General features: G+C 36.3%; 1 protein-coding gene across 6 annotated transcripts in view; it reads left to right on the forward strand.

Annotated features, from left to right (window-relative positions):
• CNOT6L (CCR4-NOT transcription complex subunit 6 like) overlaps positions 1–19,252 on the forward strand; it is a 113,969-nt gene that overhangs the window by 82,846 nt on the left and 11,871 nt on the right. For all 6 annotated transcript variants that reach the window (XM_035004715.1, XM_035004714.1, XM_035004712.1 and 3 more), the window contains 3 exons: positions 11,333–11,484; positions 16,115–16,342; positions 18,664–18,866. In XM_035004715.1, the coding sequence (XP_034860606.1) occupies positions 11,333–11,484; positions 16,115–16,342; positions 18,664–18,866 (583 nt within the window). The remainder of the gene's footprint in view (positions 1–11,332; positions 11,485–16,114; positions 16,343–18,663; positions 18,867–19,252) is intronic.

Below are 19,252 nucleotides of genomic sequence, written 5' to 3' on the forward strand. Positions count from 1 at the left end.
TGGCTTTTTCAGAATCATTCATTTTGTTAACCTTTTTCATCCTTTTCAATTAACATTTCATATATATAATCATTTATTCACTAAATGTTTACTGAGCAGTTGCTTTGTGACAGGTGCTATGCTAGTCAAGATAGACATAAAGATAGATAAGACATAGTTCCTAATCCCACTCAGAGCTCTGGTCTAGTAGGAAAAGGTAATTGTATAAGAAAATCAAAATAAAATAGAGATGAGGGAGGGTGGAAGAGGGACAATAGAGTTAAAGGATTGACTGAAATAGGACAGTAGAAAGCCGTCATTACCAAACACAGAGAAAACATGATTTGTGTTTTTTGGGGGCTGTTGATATAGTTGATTAAAGTAAGTCAAAGGTGAGAACGTCACGGATCTGCTTATTAAAATACATAAATGATCTTGTAGAAGCCTTTGTTATCTTGTGTGCATTGGATTTAGGAAACTGCATTTCCTACTCGAAGGTGGAGTGCCACAGCACACTCAGAAATCTGTCTCCTTTTGAATGCTGGCTGAGTAGCTAGATGATTACAGGCATATTTAGTTATTATCTTGAGGAAAAGAGGGAAGCATATTTTTGACCCCGAAAGGCAAATACAAAGGAATCTCCAATAGAAGACTGAAATGTGTAAAATCTGATCGAGGTTGAGTCCCATGGTTAATAATTTGGGTTTGATACATTAGATTAGGAATCATCTACTTATAGGATAAGCGTATACTATTTTCCAGGATTGCCCCCTTTTTATTACCAGTTATCACAAAGCCAGTTACATGTTTTTATTGATACAGGCATATTACTAGCATGTTATGTTAAGTAAATGAATTAAGTGAATTTGAAAGATAGTTGGCCTACTTTTTCTCATTTATTTGTACCTACTTTCCTGTCTTTTCTCTGAATTTTTATTCCCTGAGATATTCTCATTTTGGCTAATACTTAATGGATAGGCCTGCAGTATTTGAGGTTAGAATATACTAAATTCTTCTAGTTGGTTGGCGATTTTTTTTTTTTTTTAACTAATTTCAGACTAACAATAGATATTACTTTCATATACTGGTAGGCCTCTTATGGATTCTCTTGTTGAATTTTTAAAGCAACCTCAGAGCTAGGGGTAGAGCTATATTCTCATTTTTATACATGAGGAGACAAATGTACAGAGAGTAGTGTGGCTTCATAGTCAGTGCTTTTAACCATGGTGCTAAACTGAATTTTTAGGTTTCTTACTGAGCTTTTGGTATTACTTGTACCTCTTAAAAGGTTACCTCATTTGGAAAAATTGCCTTGAATTTGATGTTTGTTACCTATATTCATATACACATTTCCTTGAAACACCATAATTGAAAAAAGAGTACTGGTAATATTGAGATAAAACATCAAGTTCTTTTTCCATTTTCCATTGTTTTTCCCAAAGGAAGATAATATAATTTTTATCATCCCCATCACAGTTTGAGAGGAAAATCTAAAATGCCTTGATAATTTACTAGAGGTAGTTAAGATTTTGAACTAACAATTATAACTAATATCTAGGAAACTTTCAAACACTTTTAAAAATTGATGCTTGAATTAAGTGACACATAGGAAATAATTAGGTGCGTCATTTGGTTTTCTTCCATATGTCAACTCTTTTTGCCTGAATAGTAGCATGAATCCAGTAACAGATGAATCCTTTGAGTATATATATTCTTTTGTGAGCAGTATCAAATACTTTTTGATGTTGTACGAGCTAACTATCCAGTGCCAAACTATTTGAAATTTAACACAAAGTATACTACCATGCCTTTACTCTATTCTTTCTTCAGATCGGAGAGATAATACTGTGCAAAGAAAAGAATTGTGAAGCCAGGTGGTTCTCCTGCTTACATAGCTATATAATCTTGAATGAGTCACTTACCCTTTCTGGGCTTATTTCCTCATTTGTATTTATTTGTATGTTACCATCTAAGATAATTTCTTTATGTAGTTAACAAAACTGACAAAGTCAGAAGATAGCTGGAGGAAGAGTACTTGAAGTCTCCATTCTCAAAGTCTCATTCTTCTAAAACCAGAGTATCTCATAATTCCTAATCTTCATTGATGAATTTTTCCCTTCATGGAAAGCGGTGATACAGAGTAGGTAACCATAAATAGAAACTATAATAATTACTGTTTTTAGCAAAATGCTGTGATAAAAATTTCTTATCCATTGTGATGAAAGGGTAGCATATTGCTTAGTAAAGACTAGGACATAGATTACCAATTTTCAGAGAACTGGAATACAGTAAAATAGTCCCTTGCATCATATTCATTGTAGTTTAATCTTCAGGGCTTCAGAAGTTACTTCAAGATTTGGCAGGACCTTTTGGTCATCATTATGACACTTTTTGGGTAGTTAGATGCATGGAGATACCAGAAAATAGAAATTTCTATTCATAAAATGCTAGAAGTCCGCTTTTGCTTTGTCCTTTATCTCAGTAACTATGACTATCTTCAGTGCAAAGATTTTATAAGATACATGTATGCATTTTTTTTTGTTGTGTGTGTATGGAAAGACTTACTATAGATAAGTTTTTTAGGCTCAGAAATTTAAATTTCCTTTTGCCATATTTTGTCCTATAGACTTAGCAGTTAGTAGAAGTAGGCTTGGATCCAGGTACACAATTTGAAGAAATTGAAAATGGAGAAAAATGGAGATGAAACAAGGCCTAGATACTAGACTTACTTGCTGCTCCTGAAGTTAATAGTTCTGATCTGATCATGACAGTGAAAAAGGGAAAGATGAGACAGTGTTAGAACAGGTGACCATTACACTGTGGAGAAGCAGTCTCTTCCAATAGAACTTAGAACTAGCTTGTCATGGTTCTCAGTCCTTGCTGTATTGTCTCTGCTTTCTAACCTGCTTCCAGTCTCAGATTTACCAGGTAAGGCCAAGTCTTTGCTTTTCCTTCCTATGTTATGATGGTAGTTTTGTGCTTGAGAAGAGGGCATCCAGAGGTTATAATAGCATTCCAAAAGGACCTAATGTGATAATTCCTTCTCACTGGTTTCTCAGATACTGATTTCCTGTGTCATCGGTGGTGGTTGCGTTTAGAATTTGTGTGATTTTTTTTTTTTTTAAAGATTTATTTATTTATTTGAGAGAGAGAGAATGCGAGAGAGAGAGCACATGAGAGGGAGGAGGGTCAGAGGGAGAAGCAGGCTCCCTGCCGAGCAGGGAGCCCGATGCGGGACTCGATCCAGGGACTCCAGGGTCATGACCTGAGCCGAAGGCAGTCGCTCAACCAACTGAGCCACCCAGGCGCCCAGAATTTGTGTGATTTTTAAAAAACAGATTGTGATTTCTGGTTTCTGTTGTTCACTCTCCCATAAATTTAATCTGGAACATAAAATTACTGCTTTGTGCCACCACTGGCACAATATAGAGAGTAATAACTTTCACCTAATTTGAGAGGTGTCTTCTGGGGCTAAAATGATTAAGAATGTAAAAGTGGTTTCAGTGGTTCAAAGAGTTGTACAGAGATAGGCAGGACAGTGCATATCTACTTTTCTTCCCGATTTATCCCAGTGTCTAAGCTTACCTTTTTTAGCAAGTTCTTTTCCATTTTAGCAATCACTCCCATGATTATTTAAAGGGACCCAAGAACACATTTTATAGCCTCTTACCCTAAATATACAGTAAAAACTTCTGTTTGGTTTAGGTTTAAGAGTGCTGGAATATGATCCAGAAAGGGTCATAGTTTACTTTTGTGTACTTATATTCTTTTCTTGACTATGTACCTTTTGTTCTTTTGGCTTGTAAATGAATTCAGGGAGGGACTATTACTCAAGTCTTATATATTGTTTCACTTGCTCATAGTTGGCATTCACTGTCCTCTCTACCATTGATTTAATCACATCACAGCCCATAAAATTACTTCTAGATCCAAGCTAGTAAGAAATTGAATTATCTCATTGTTCTGTTTGAAGGCTGTATTTGAAACATTCAACCTAATAATCTTCCTCAAATCATGTAAGAAGGGTGGGGTCTTTGTTTTTTGATTATAGCATATAATATCTCTCTATACCCATTTGACTTTCTATAAAATAAGACTTTCACAAAGATAAAAAGAAGAATTCTTAGACTAAAATTAAAAAAATAGCATGAGGATTAATACTTACAGCATCTGTGTATTCTTATAGAATAGGAATAATAAAATGAATTGAAATAGAGACACATTATAAGATTTTACATATTAACCAAGGATTGATGGTTTGGATTGGTGAATGGAAAGTAACGTAAACCAGTATGTTTTATTCAAAACTAGCATCTAATAGAAAGAATGAGGAAGACATCTCTGTATGTCAGAATGTCACCTATAGGTAAATCTGTGAGACAGAAAGTCGAAGCAGAGTGGAGTGTATTTGGTTATGTGTAGGAGGGGAAATTAAGAAATAGTATTGGTTAGGTAGTATGAATAGAATATGGGTAATTATTTCTTACTATACTATAAATGTATTATAAATACTGTATAAAATAAACACAAAAACGAGACAAAAGTGTAGGAGACTACAGCTATCTGTACTAGTGCTGGAGATTTTCTTAAGGCAGAGTACCTGAAAAATTCTTACCTGCAAGAAGCCTATCTTGCTCTTGCTTAATTCTCACTGTAAAGGAGGAACTTTCTTTGGTTCCTTAGTTCTCAACTATCTCTTTGGTTCTTCAGCTCTTGGTGAAGGGGCACCTGGGTGGTGCATTTGGATAAGCATACAGCTCTTGGTTTCAGCTCAGGTCGTGATATCAGGGTTGTGAGATGAAGCCCTGCATCAGGCTCCACGTTCAGCTTGAAGTCTGCTTAGGACACTTTCTCCCTCTGCCCCTGCCCACGCCCCACCCCCCCATGTGTGCTCTCTCTAATAAATAAATCTGGAAGAAAAAAAAAACCCAAAAACAAAAAACAAACTTGGTGAAGCTGAAATGATAAAATTTGAGAGTGTGACCCTATCCTCTTTAGTATTTGTAAGGGCCAAGGAAGGGAGTTTTAGTTATAAGGATGTCTGTACTCTGTTTAGGAAAACTGCATTTATTTTTCTGAACTTTTTGAAACCACAGATATTAAAAAGCTGATACTTGAAGTTGTAAAATTCAAAAGTGAGGCAATACAATAATTAATTATACCAATTAGGAAGAAAGTTGAAGGGGTAGGTGGAAGAATTAATAAATTGAATAATTGTCAGGATTCATTTAGAAATGAAGAAAAGTCAGTAACCAGGCATGTGTTTTAAAAAGAAGTTGACCGAACCTGTGATCTTTGCCAAGAAGACTAAGAAGCAGAGGCTTGGTGAAAATGCTAAGAAGGGTATTTTAAATACCATGCACTTAAAGAAGGGATATACCCATTGTGGATTGTGTAATCACTAATTGAGGATCAAGGTATAAAACAGCTGTACAACTTCTATTTTGCTTTCATGATCTCTATTGAGAATTTTGTTCAAAGTGGAAAGACTAATAAAGACGAGGTGAAGAGGAGACTGGTAAAACAAGAGAGTCGCTAAACTGCCTGAACTAGTTAGGTTTCCAAATCAAGATAATTATATCACATGGTACTAAAAGATCTTGTGAAAGTATGATTGCAGAACTGGCATGGGTAATCTGTTATGAATGTTGCAGTGTAGGAGAAGTTCTAGGATATTGAAGATGAACAAATCACTCATTTTTCGAAAAGATAAGGTAGTTTGGTGTTCCTTTGTGACAGGGAACAGGGAAGAAATAGAATTGGGCATAGAGAACAAAGTTGTTCTGCTCTGTCAGCCTGACAACCTCAGCTGACCCTACCTGTAGCTTTGGAACTGAAATGGCCTGTGAGAGTTAACCCAGGAGGGACCAAAATCCATAAACTTTGATGTTTTGCTTTTGATCTATAACTGGATGTAGGCCACTCCTAGAAGTACTTGACCTTGGGTGATGTAGCTCTCTGCAGCTGGAGCAATTCCTGAAGGATTGATGAGGAATCTGGGTAGTGTGTTTCCATATTCACCCCTTCGCAAATTTTTTTGCAAATTTGAGGACTGATATGTATGAATTCAGTACCTATCACAAGTCTTGATACAAAGTAGATCCTCAGTAATGGGCAGCATGTGTTATTTTTATTATTGGTTCTGTCCTATTGAGAATTTTGATGATTTCAGAGAAGACCAATATGGACACTTAAGATTTATGAAAATCAAAAGGTGGCAGAGATATTTAATCTTCTGGGAAAAAAGAATGAAATTTCAAAGTGTCCTTTATCAGGAACTTCTCTGACATCAGCAGTAGCAACTCTTTTCTAGATAGGTCTCCTGAGTCAAGATAAACAAAAACAAAAATAAACTATTGGGACTATATCAAAATAAAATGCTTTTGCACAGCGAAGTAAATAATCAACAGAACTAAAAGGCAAACTACAGAATGAGGAAAGGTATTTGCAAATTACATATCCAATAAAGGGTTAGTATCCAAAATATATAAAGAACTTACACAACTCCACAACCAAAAAAACAAACAATCCAATTAAAAAAATGGGTGGAAGACATGAACAGACATTTCTCAACGAAGACATACAGATGCCCAGTAGGCACATGAAAAGATGCTCATCATCACTTATCAGGGAAATAGAGTTAAAACTACAATGAGATATCATTCACACCTGTCAGAATGGCTAAAATCAACAACACAAGAAACAACAGGTGTTGGTGAGGATGTGGAGAAAAAGGAACCTTTGTGCACTGTTGGTGGGAATGCAAACTGGTCCAGCCACTCTGGAAAATGGTATGGAGTTTCCTCAGAAAGTTAAAAATAGAACTATCCTACGATCCAGCAGTTGCACTACTGGATATTTACCTAAAGAATACAAAAACACTAATTCAAAGGGATGCATGCACCTTATGTTTATAGAAGCATTATTTACAGTAGCCAAGATAGGGAAGCAGCCCAAGTGTCCATTGATCGAAGGAACGGATAAAGGGGTGGGGTGTGTGTGTGTGTGTGTGTGTGTGTGTGTGATGGAATATTATTTAGCCACGAAAAAGAATGAAATCTTGTCATTTGCAACGACATGGATAGAGCTAGAGAGTATAATGCTAAGTGAAATTAAGTCCGAGAAAGACAAATACCATATGATTTCACTCATGTGAAATTTAAGAAACAAAAGTAATAAGCAAAGGAGGGGGATAAAGAGAGACAAACCAAGAAACAGACTCTTAACTGTAGAGAAGAAGCCGATGGTTACCAGAGGGGAGGTGAGTGGGGGATGGGTGAAATAGGTGAAGGGGATTACGAGTACACTTAACCTTGATGAGCAGAGTAACGTGTAGAATTGTTGAATCACTATATCATACACCTGAAACTAATACAAAATTGTATATTAACTAACTGTAATTAAAAATTTAAAAAGTGCCTGTAATATGTGAGTGGGCGAACTAATGAACAGAAACTCATGAAGTGGGGGCGCCTGGGTGGCTCAGACGTTAAGCATCTGCCTTCAGCTCAGGTCATGGTCCCAGGGTCTGGGGATCGAGCCCCGCATCGGGCTCCCTGCTCAGCGGGAAGCCTGCTTCTCCCTCTCCCACTCCCCCTGCTTGTGTTCCTGCTCTTCCTGTCTCTCTCTGTGTCAAATAAATAAAATCTTTAAAAAAAGAAAAAGAAACTCATGAAATGATACTCAACAGAAATAAAGTGTGCTGCACTTAGATTATTAAAGGAAGTGAAAGAGGGAGGGATAAAATCATTTGATAGTACAGAAAAATATATGTAGAAGTGTTTATAATGGCATTAGCTATAATAGCTCAAATCAGAACTAATTTAAATGTCTACCACAAAATATTAAATAAATTATGGTGACTCTCTAGAGTGGACTATAGTACAATCATAAATATTGATTTTGAATAATAATTTTATAAGTGCTCATTCCTTATAGAATGTTTATTAATAAACCAAAATATAAAATTATAGAGTATTATAATTGTATAGAAATATTTGTATGCAAATGCATGGGGAAAAGTCTGGGGGAAATACATTGACTTAGTGGGGATATTTCGTTGCAGGTAACTTTAAATTTTCTTTATATTTTTCCTTATTCCCAAATCTGTACAGTATGTTTATTGTACGGTCATTTTTTCTTTTTTTTTTTTTTTTAAGATTTTATTTATTTATTTGACAGAGACAGCAAGAGAGGGAACACAAGCAGGGGGAGGGGGAGTGGGAGAGGGAGAAGCAGGCTCCCCGCCGAGCAGGGAGCCCGATGCGGGGCTCGATCCCAGGACCCTGGGATCATGACCTGAGCCGAAGGCAGACGCTTAACAACTGAGCCACCCAGGTGCCCCTACTTGTTTGTTTTTAAGCATCTATGAAATGCAGGACTGGTTTAAGAGTGAAGAAGTCCGGGAAATTTTAGTTACATCTTGGTTCTTATTTGGCTTATAATTAATACGGCTTTCCCCAAAGTACAATTTCAGTCTTTATTAATAAAAATACAGTCTAAAATGAAGAAGGCACTAGTTCTTTTATGCCCAGTTCTAGGTACTGTACCTTTGGGTAAACTTGAGTTGTTCAAATGAACAAACGTCTCACACCATATATCATATAAAGAATTGGCCATTTCTTTTCTTAGGAAAGATGTGATGGGGAGATATTTAAAGGGTATTAAGGAGGGCACGTACTGCATGGAGCACTGGGTGTTATACAAAAACAATGAATCATGGAACACTGCATCAGAAACTAATGATGTACTGTATGGTGGCTAACATAACATAATAAAATAAAAAAAATTAAAATAACAGTGTCAAGTAGAAGAGATACTAGGTTTTATTTATGGAAGAAAGGTACAGGGAAACAAATTGTCGTTAAGGAAGACATTTCTAATTATTAGATGCCCCTCTCTCACAATGGCCTGACTTTGGTAGAAGTAAAATATACCAATACTAAAAATATTATTTATTAAGCAGGATTTTTATACTTTCCTACAACGTTCCTGTAAATAAGCCTTAAGAGTTCTGTAAATATTTAGAAGGTATTTTAATAAAAAAGTAAATACAAATAAACTGTAATTTTAAAATAACATGTTCACTCAAATGTTTCAAATACCAAATTTTAACACTTCAGAAATTAATAACATGTTTTGGAGGTGCTGCTTAGTTGACTTGTTTTTGTGCAGACCTCTGAATCAAGTTTTTGCCTGCTTGCTTAGGTTTTCTGAGTTCAAGGTCAGTTATTTATCAATTGAATCTCTGTGTCTCTGTGAATCAGAATTTTTATTAATACTCTATAACCAAAACCAAAAATACAGAAATAAACTGGATACAGAGATGGATATAAGATTATAATCATCTATACCCTCTGATTTAAAATTTTTATATTGATCAAAACAGAGTCATTGTTTCCAGTGACTTAATACTACTTAAATTTGTTCTATGTACGGGAATCTTACCAGAAATTGTTTGAAAAAGATGTCTACTGCTTAGATGTTTGGAAAAGTCTGGTATGGAGGATGGTCAAGTCTACCTATAGAACATATTTTGAATCTTCCTTCTTCTCTTTATTTCTCTTGCCTTAGCCCAAGCCACCATCATCTGTCATTCATACAACCTCAAAAACTTTGTTTGGTCTCACAGTTCCCACTTTAGCTCCTGTTATCCATTCTCCACCAAGCAGCTGGAGTGATCTTAAAACATATAAAGTAGTGTGTTCTTACTTAGAACCTTCCATTGTTCCCTTTCGTCTCTAACATCATTTCATACCCTTCCATTCTTTTCTGTCCCATAAATGTGCAGAGGTCTTTGCTGCCTCAGGATCTTCCTCCTTTATCTGGAATGCTCTTAATCCCATTCTTCACCTTGGTAACTCCTCATCCTTTATGTTTCAGTTTAAATGTCACCGCCTTAAAGTAGAGGGTGAGAACTATGCTCCTTTTTATCACCCTGACCTTTTATACTTCTCAGTGCAAGAGAACTTCAGAATTGGGGCAGGGAGAGGAGTACGGTTTCATCTAGCAGTGTCCTGCAGCATAGTAAGATTTTAGTCCATATTTATAAAGATATGAGTGCATGCTTCTGTTTCAAAGCTAGGAGGAAGATGGGATGGAAGCCTGTTAAAAGAACAGAGGTGTCTTCTCTCCACGTAATACTTAGTGAAAAGTAGTATATTTAGTTAGTTTTGGCCATTTATAAATATTTTACAAATCAATAAAACTAGGCTGAAAGAGGTTAAATGGCTTGACCCAAAACAGTATGACTTTGTCAGTGCTAGGCTCAATTCTATTAAGTCCTATAAATCTACAATACTTAATTTGGAAGTAAAGAAAATACTATCCATGCAGAAACTGTAGTCACATGGAGAGCCATTTTTCACCTTACAGAAGTTGTTCCCCTGAAGCCTTACATACATGTAACACTGCTTTTTAGTAAAGGCCAGGTGGAAAAATTGCCTTCTCCTTAGTTAAGGGCGTGACACATCTCTTGAGCGGTAAGAATAAAACTGCAAACAGGGTAGGTAGATTTTATTCTGTTCTTTGTCAGTCTGCTGACTGAGTTAAGGTTGTGTTCACCTTTAAATACCAAAAAGTTCTAACAGTAACTTAAAGAAATGGGAGAAGGACAGTGTTCTCACACAAGTCCAGATATGGCAGTCCAGAACTGGTTCAGCTGCTTCCCAGTCCATAGGGGGTTGGTTTTTGCCCTCCTGCTTCTTACCACTGGGGTAAAGCCATAAAAGGGCAAAGGGATATATATGCAGTGTTTGCTAGGCCGCACTTCTAAGAAAGTTTTTAAAGATTTTATTTATTTATTCATAAGAGACAGAAAGAGAGAGAGAGAGAGGCAGAGGGAGAAGCAGGCTCCCCACTGAGCAGGGAGCCCGATGCAGGACTCAATTCCAGGACCCTGGGATCATGGCCTGAGCCGAAGGCAGATGCTTAACCATCTGAGCCACCCAGGCACCCTCTAAGAAAGTTTTTAATCACACTTTTTTTTTTTTTTTAAGATTTTATTTATTTATTTGACAGAGACACAGCGAGAGAGGGAACACAAGCGGAGGGAGTGAGAGAGGGAGAAGCAGGCTCCCTGCAGGGCAGGGAGCCCGATGTGGGGCTCAATCCCAGGACCTTGGGATCATGACCTGAGCCGAAGGCAGAAGCTTAACGACTGAGCCACCCAGGCGCCCCTTAATCACACTTCTCATGTCTCACTGGCCAGAACTGATCGCATGTCCCCTTGTAGATGGAAAATGACTGGGGAGACAGTGAATAATGTCTCTGTCTTGTGCTCCCTCATTTAATGTCTTTTAGCATGATAGTCCAAGTACCTAATACCATACTAATAATGCATTGTACCTTTTAGATTTACATTGGTGCAAAAGCATACAGTGGAATTCAACCAAGTGGCAATGGCTAATTCAGATGGATCCGAAGCTATGTTGAACAGAGTGATGACAAAAGATAATATTGGTGTCGCTGTGGTATTAGAGGTCCACAAAGAACTATTTGGAACAGGTGAGTGCAGTTTAAAATATTCTTACTAAAAATAAACACCATCTCATGCTTTCTCATCTCAAGCATACAGACTCTTGCCTTATTTATTGCACAATTTTTTTTTTGTCTTTGAGGAAAGTTAGGGGAGATGGGCAGGAAAATAGCACTAATTATGTAAACCATCATATATATCTAGGGATATTACTTACCAGGTAATCTGTGAAAAAGGAAAGCCTTTGATATGCCATTACTTCAAAAAGGTTATTTGAAGTAGGAAATGCTTTAGTTAGGCCGAATTTGGAAGTTATGATGAGTTGGTTCTCTTTCTAGCCATATTTTTAGCTTCCTGAGTGTGAAATCTTTTGTCTTTAAGGTTAAGTACTTGGCAAGTTTCTCTAATTTTTTTGTTATATCTCAGTCATTGTCAGGTAAGAGCGGGATCTTTTATCTACCTGGTACTTAGCTTTTGCATTTTAGATTATTTATAGCTTCCTTCAAAGTCAGACTCATTATGTACTTTGCATATCCAGACCTTTTTTCCCCCTTTCTCCTGCCCGCCTTTGAGCATTTCATTGTTTACTTAACTAGTATATTTTAGGCAAGAGCAAGGAGAAGATGTTAAGACTACATTAGGGCTTTATTTTTAAACTTTTTTTCTGTTCTTACTGTAGAAGAAAAGATGTTTGCCTTGAGTATTGATTTGAATTATTCAGACCATGCCTATCTGTGAATCCTCTCCTTTTCTTTCTGTTATTAATTTTATCCATCATCAGATAATCTTTGATATGATATTTTAAATTTCTTCTTCTTTTTTGATCTTTCCATTTTTACCTACTTTTATGTCTTTTCCAGTCTTACTCTTTTCAAAAGTTAGGTACCTCTTTTTCTGGTAACATGAAAATTGAATTTCTTTTGGAGTTTTTTTCTTCTTTTAATTTTCAGAAAAGGAATTAGAAATTATACAGCAGATACTTTCACATTTTGAAATACATCTTTTATTCCTACAAGAGGAATTTAATATTATAGAAGGTGCTGATGGCCCTTACAGCCAGAAGTGACACTGTAAAATTTCTAGGAAAAGAGTGGAGCATAGAGAATTTTGTCTATAAGATTTTATCTTGCCCAATTGCTTTAAAAATGACTTTCTATATTTATAAATCATACATCCAATAAGGGGTTAATATCCAAAATATATGAACAACTCATAAAGCTCAATAGCAAGAAAAATGAACAATCAGATTAAAATATGGGCAGAGTGTCTGAATAGACATTTTTCCAGAGAAGACAGAGATGGCCAAAAGGCACATGAAAAGATGCTCAACATCACTAATCATTGGGAAATGAAAATGAAATCAGAACCACAATGAGATACCACCTCATACTTGTTAATATGGCTGTTATCAAAAGGATAAGAAATAACAAGTCTTGGTGAGGCTGTGGAGAAAAGAGAACCCTTGCACACTGTTGGTGGGAATGCAAACTGGTGCAACCACTATGGAAAACAGTATGGAGGTTCCACAAAAAATTAAAAACAGAAATACCATATGATCTAGCCATTCCACTTCTGGGTATTTATCCAAAGAAAATGAAAATACTAACTTGAAAAGAGATATACACCCCCATGTTTATTGCATCATTATTTACAGTAGCCACCACATGGAAGCAGCCTAAGTGTTCATCAACAGATGAATGGATAAAGAAAAGGTAGTATATATACACAATGAAATACTGTTCAGCTATAAAAAAGTATCTGCTATTTGCAGTAACATGGATGGACCTTGAGGGCGTTATGCTAGATGGAATAAGTCAGAGAAAGAGAAATATTGTATAACCTTACTTATATGTGGAATCTAACAAACAAATGAGCAGAGACAACAAAACCAAAATCATAGATACAGAGATTATAGAATTGCCAGAGGGGAGAGGGATTGGGGAGTGAGCAAAAAGAATGAAGTGGGTCAAGAGGTACAAACTTCCACTTATAAATAAGTCATGGGATATAATGTACAGCATGAGGGCAGTAGTCATTCATATTGTAAAGTGTACATGAAAGTTGCTGAGAGAGTAAATCCCAAGAGTTAACTTTATATGGTGACAGATGGTAACTAGACTTACTGTGGTGACCATTTTGCAGTGTATATAAATACTGAATCATTATGTTGTACATCTGAAAGCAATAAAATGTTATGTCAGTTATGCCTCAATAGAATTATTTATTTATTTTTTTAAGATTTTATTTGTCAGAAAGAGAGCACAAGCGGGAGGAGCGGCAGGCAGAGGGAGAGGGAAACAGGCTCCCCGCTGAGCAAGGATCCCGATGCAGGACTCGATCCCAGGACCCCTAGGATCATGACCTGAGCCGAAGGCAGATGCTTAACCAACTGAGCCATCCAGGCGTCCCTCAGTAGAATTTTTTAAAAATGACTACTCCTGTCACATATAGCAGACACTTCAGTTACTTGTTTTTATATTCAATATTGAAGATAATTATATCTTAGTAAGGTGGAAGGAAACTTTATCAAAATAGTAAACTTAAAAAATTAGGTCTTGTCTGCAGAGTTTATATTTTCAATAGAAAAATTTAAGACATTTCTATAGAGGTTTTTTTTGTAGTTTTAAGATTTTATTTAAATTCCAGTTAACATACAGTGTAATATTAGTTTCAGGTATAGAATTTAGTGATTCATAACTTACATACAACTTTCAAGTGCTCATCACAAGTGCCCTTTGTAATCCCCATCACCAATTTAGCCCATCCCCCCCCCCCCCCCCCCCCCCCCCCCAGCAACCCTCAGTGTGTTCTCTATAGTTCAGAGCCTGTTTTCTGGTTTGCCTCTCTTTCTCCCACCCCCCCATGTTCATCCATTTTTTTTTCTTAAATTCCACATATGAGTGAAATCATATAGTATTTGTTTTTCTCTTATTTCACGTGGCATTATACTCTTAAACTTCATCCACGTCATTGCAAATGGCAAGATTTCATTCTTTTTGATGGCTGAATTATATTCCCGTGTGTGTGTGTGTGTGTGTGTGTGTACACACAAACCACATCTTCTTCATCCATTCATCAATAGGTGGACATTTGGGCTCTTCCTATAATTTGACTATTGTAGATAATGCTGCTATAAACATTGGGGTGCATGTATCCCTTAGAAACAGTATTTTTGTATCCTTTGAGTAAATACCTCATAGTGCAATTGCTGGATCATAGGGTAGTTCTATAGAAATTTTAGTAGAAATCAAGAAAAGTTTCCTTATTCATACTCTCTAGAAGTAGCTCTTGCTAATTTCTTTACTCATTACTAACAGAGACTGTATGTGTATAGTTTTATTTAAAAGGCCTCATACCATGCACATTGAGCTTTATGTTTTAAATATTTTATGGATGTCTTTGTCTGTACCTGTTAACCAAATTTAATTTTCACAATTTTTAACTACCTTATTTTCCATTTTGAAAGTTAATACTATGTTAATACTTATTTTGACAAAATTTATAAAACAGAATTTTGGGGAGAGGAAAGAACCTTACATTTTCTAGTTGAATATCTCACTTGCCAAATGAACTTGAGTACCAAAAAAGTTAAGTGACTGTCCCAACACCAAAATAAACAGTAAAAAAGCCAGGTCTAAAACCCACGTGTCCAGATTTTGAGAGCACGCTATTACCTGTGTCTCCTTTTTAAAATAACTTTATTTGGGTGTTTGGTATGAATTTGTTTTGGTAGGAAACTTCCTTCCTTACTTAATTTGTGTAAGTTAATACAGTGTTACTGCCTTTTATTGATCCATCACTGATGTGCTCAGGAAATGCAAGGTGAATGAGTACTGGGCAGTGGGAAGAATTTAAATTAAAGTTTAGGTCATTCAAATAACTGAAAACCTGCCTCACTAAGTAATTGTGATCTTTACATGACAGAGATATTTAAAGTGCTTGTTGACACTAAGAACTCAGCAAATCAAGGTACTATAATCAACTGTTAATTATATCATGATATAATTTTTTTTTTTTAAAGATTTATTTATTTATTTGAGAGAGTGAGAATGAGAGAGAGTACATGAGAGGGGGGAGGGTCAGAGGGAGAAGCAGGCTCCTCGCCGAGCAGGGAGCCCGATGCAGGACTCGATCCAGGGACTCCAGGATCCAGGGACTCCAGGATCATGACCTGAGCCGAAGGCAGTCGCTTAACCAGCTGAGCCACCCAGGTGCCCCCATGATATAATTCTTAACTTGGGCATATAGAGCAGAAGTTGACAGACTTTTTCTGTAAAGGGCCAGATAGTTAATATTTTAGTCTCTGTGGGCCACATTCAGTCTCTGTCACAGTCTTTACGAAGAAATTTTTGTAGACTCCTTTAAAAATGTAAAACGAGGCTTAGCTCATACAGGCTGTACAGAAACAGGTGGTGGGTCAGATTTAGCCTGTGGCTAAAAGTTAGTCTACCCTGATCTAGAGGAGTAATTCCCATGTTGGGATTATCAGAATCTTAGCACTTTAGTGTCTAAAAACTATATTATGAGATAAAAGGGAAGATACAAATTAATGGAAAAAAAAGAAGGGGCTATCGGTTTTTGGGAGAAAACCTTAAGATAATTGCTTTTTTGATCCGTAAAGCATAATCTTATCCTCTTTTTTATAATGTTTAAATTTAGGTATGAAGCCTATTCATGCTGCAGACAAACAGCTACTTATAGTGGCAAATGCCCACATGCATTGGGACCCAGAGTATTCTGATGTGAAACTCATCCAGACCATGATGTTTGTCTCAGAGGTTAAAAACATTCTGGAGAAAGCTTCTAGTAGGCCTGGCAGCCCAACTGCAGATCCTAATTCCATCCCGCTGGTGCTATGTGCAGATCTTAACTCATTGCCAGATTCAGGTATTTATAACATTGCCTCATTGCTTTCAGTTTTGCTATAACTTCTTCTTCTTTTTTTTTTTTTTTTAAAGATTTTATTTATTTATTCATGAGAGAGAGAGAGAGAGAGAGGCAGAGGGAGAAGCAGGCTCCCAAGGAGCAGGGAGTCCGATGCGGGACTCGATCCCAGGACCCTGGATCATGACCTGAGCCGAAGGCAGACGCTTAACCATCTGAGCCACCCAGGCGCCCAGTTTTGCTATAACTTCTAGTTGAGGGGCTAGCTAGCTCCCAACTTTTGAGTGGAGAATTTCTCTGCTAAATTAAGGGAGTGCATTAGTATGAATCCAGGGATAATAGGACATGGGGTAATTGAGAGTTTAGTAAAGAAGCTATTTCCAAAAATGTGTACAGGGTTAAGGGACACAAAATAATGGGTGATGCAGTACTCTACTACGAAGGGAATTAGGGACCCTTTACCACACCTATACCTAAAGGTTTGAAAATGGTGGGAACTGTTAGCAGAACTTGGAAAAAGTAGTTATAAGGAGAGGGTTATGTAGTAGGAGTGAAGGCTTGGAGTTAAGTGATGCTATTTGGCATCAACAAAATGGGAGTCTCACTCTCCTCTCCTGCCGATGCTGCCCATTGACCAAATCCAACTAGAAGGGAGAGTGGGAGGGAGGTTGCCATTGATGCAAGTAAAAATCAGCCTCCTGAGGCACAGAGTGCAATGGAGAAGAGGCAGCCAGGAAATAGCACGGGTAGTTTAATAAGGTTGGCAACTTTTCTGTGAATTCATTAAATGATAAATGAATACTGTTAATTTGGTGCAGAAGGCTGATCTGTATTCTTCTTGGATTTGACATTACTTCTTGAACTACACTAAACTATTTTATGTCCTGACTTAGAATATTTTAGATCTCTGTAAAAATTAATTCTGCATTTTAGATGTTAAAGTTCAAATGTAAAAACATTTAAGTATTACTGTTTTGCTATTACTGAAGCATATTCTAATTTTTTTATATTTTCAATAAGCTATTTTAAATTGTTTAAAATAATCTCTCAACAATAAATGTGAAATAACCCAAATACTTGCAGTTGGAAACTTGTAAGTCACAAATCTAGAAAATATCTTTACTTATTCTCCTTAATAAATAAATGCTGAAATCATCCTTTTACAAATACTTGGTCTTCAGCCCCCAGCCCAGTTGGCACCTTACCCATGTCTTCCTTTCTTAGTCCTTTTTTTGAGTTGAAATGCTCTCAAGTACAAGTTTCTCCCATTTCATTTGATTTTTTTTAAGCTGGTGAGCTGTCATTTGACAGCACAGCACAGCCTGGTGAGGTGGTTATGGAGCCAGACTATCAGGGTTGGATCCTGGTTCTACCACTTACAAGCACAATCTCCAAGTTCCTAATTTTAAATAAGGGGATAATAATTTCATCCACCACATAAAGTTGTTTGTGAGGTTAAGTGTATAAAGCACTTGAGACAGTGCCTAGCATGTAGTAAGTGCTAGATAAGTGGTAGTTGCTTTTCGCCTTTCACAGTACTGATAACTGTGCTCATCACTTAACTCATGATATGTTGCTGTCATTCCTGATCACAGGTAGAGATGGCGAGCGGTGTTCACTGATCATCATCAGAAGGGTTGTGATACATTTTTCATGTTTGCTTGTTAAATGGAAGCAATGTATTTTTTGAATGCTTCTACTCTTTTTAGCTTTTTATACATATCTAATATTTTTGACCAAGTAGCATGTAATGTCCCTTATAGTATGAGACTGAAAGAACCTCACTGTAGTTCAAAATAAAGAATATTTTCTACCTAACCTAGACATCAAAGTGTTGAAGATGCAAAATCTATTTCTGTTGTAAATGACTTTTTATTATGTATGCTATATTTTACATATTCCCAAAGTTGTTAATTGACTGCATAGAATAGTGAAATATTAACGAAACATAGTGGTTTAGGATAATATTCTAAAAGTTTTCAGGGTTAAGACCTTCTTGGTGAATGCCACCTTGGGCTCAGGGAATCATCTTTAGCTTTGAAGTATCATTAAGAAAACTGAAGATATTTCTGGATGATCCTGGTACTTTGTTCCTAAATAGGCAAATATCCTTCAGTTTGATTTAACCATATGAAATTGTTGGTGTTTGATTTTTTTTTTTTTTTAAACAGTGACAACCACAAAAAGACAATTGCATATGGCTCAACCTAATTAAACCATTCCAAACCTGGTATATCCACCTGACAATGAAATTTTGGTCATAAAGTCTTAATATAAGGTTTAAATGCTAAATGGTACTGTTTCTTCCTTCTTTATTCTACTAGGTGTCGTGGAATATTTGAGCAATGGAGGAGTAGCTGACAACCATAAAGACTTCAAGGAACTAAGGTACAATGAGTGTCTTATGAACTTCAGCTGCAATGGGAAGAATGGAAGCTCAGAAGGGAGAATCACACATGGCTTCCAACTGAAGAGCGCCTATGAAAATAACTTGATGCCTTACACCAATTACACCTTTGATTTCAAAGTGAGTGACAGCCTCTGGGCTGATACAGAAATTATTTCAAATATAAACATATGACAAGAAAGATATTATTTATAATGCTTACTTATATAATCTTCAAGCATTTTTAGATTCTCAAAATGTCTTGACTAAGTATGCTTCTAAATGTCAGATTTGTTAGCTTTGCTTTTTGTTATTACTGATTTGAGAATTTTTTAAAACCCTAATATTTTCACATTTCAAGTAATACTGATAAATAGCAAAAACTTCCAAAATGCTTACTATGTGCCAGGCACTGTTGAAAACACTTTATATTTATTAATATAGTTAATCTGCATTTGTCCATATCATCCCTAACTTTCAGTAAGGATCTAAATAATAAGTAACCTGATACGGGTATATGGGTAAGT

Source organism: Mirounga leonina, unplaced genomic scaffold (assembly GCF_011800145.1).
Source record: "Mirounga leonina isolate KUSES-001 unplaced genomic scaffold, KU_Mleo_1.0 Mir_129, whole genome shotgun sequence".
Taxonomy (NCBI): domain Eukaryota; kingdom Metazoa; phylum Chordata; class Mammalia; order Carnivora; family Phocidae; genus Mirounga; species Mirounga leonina.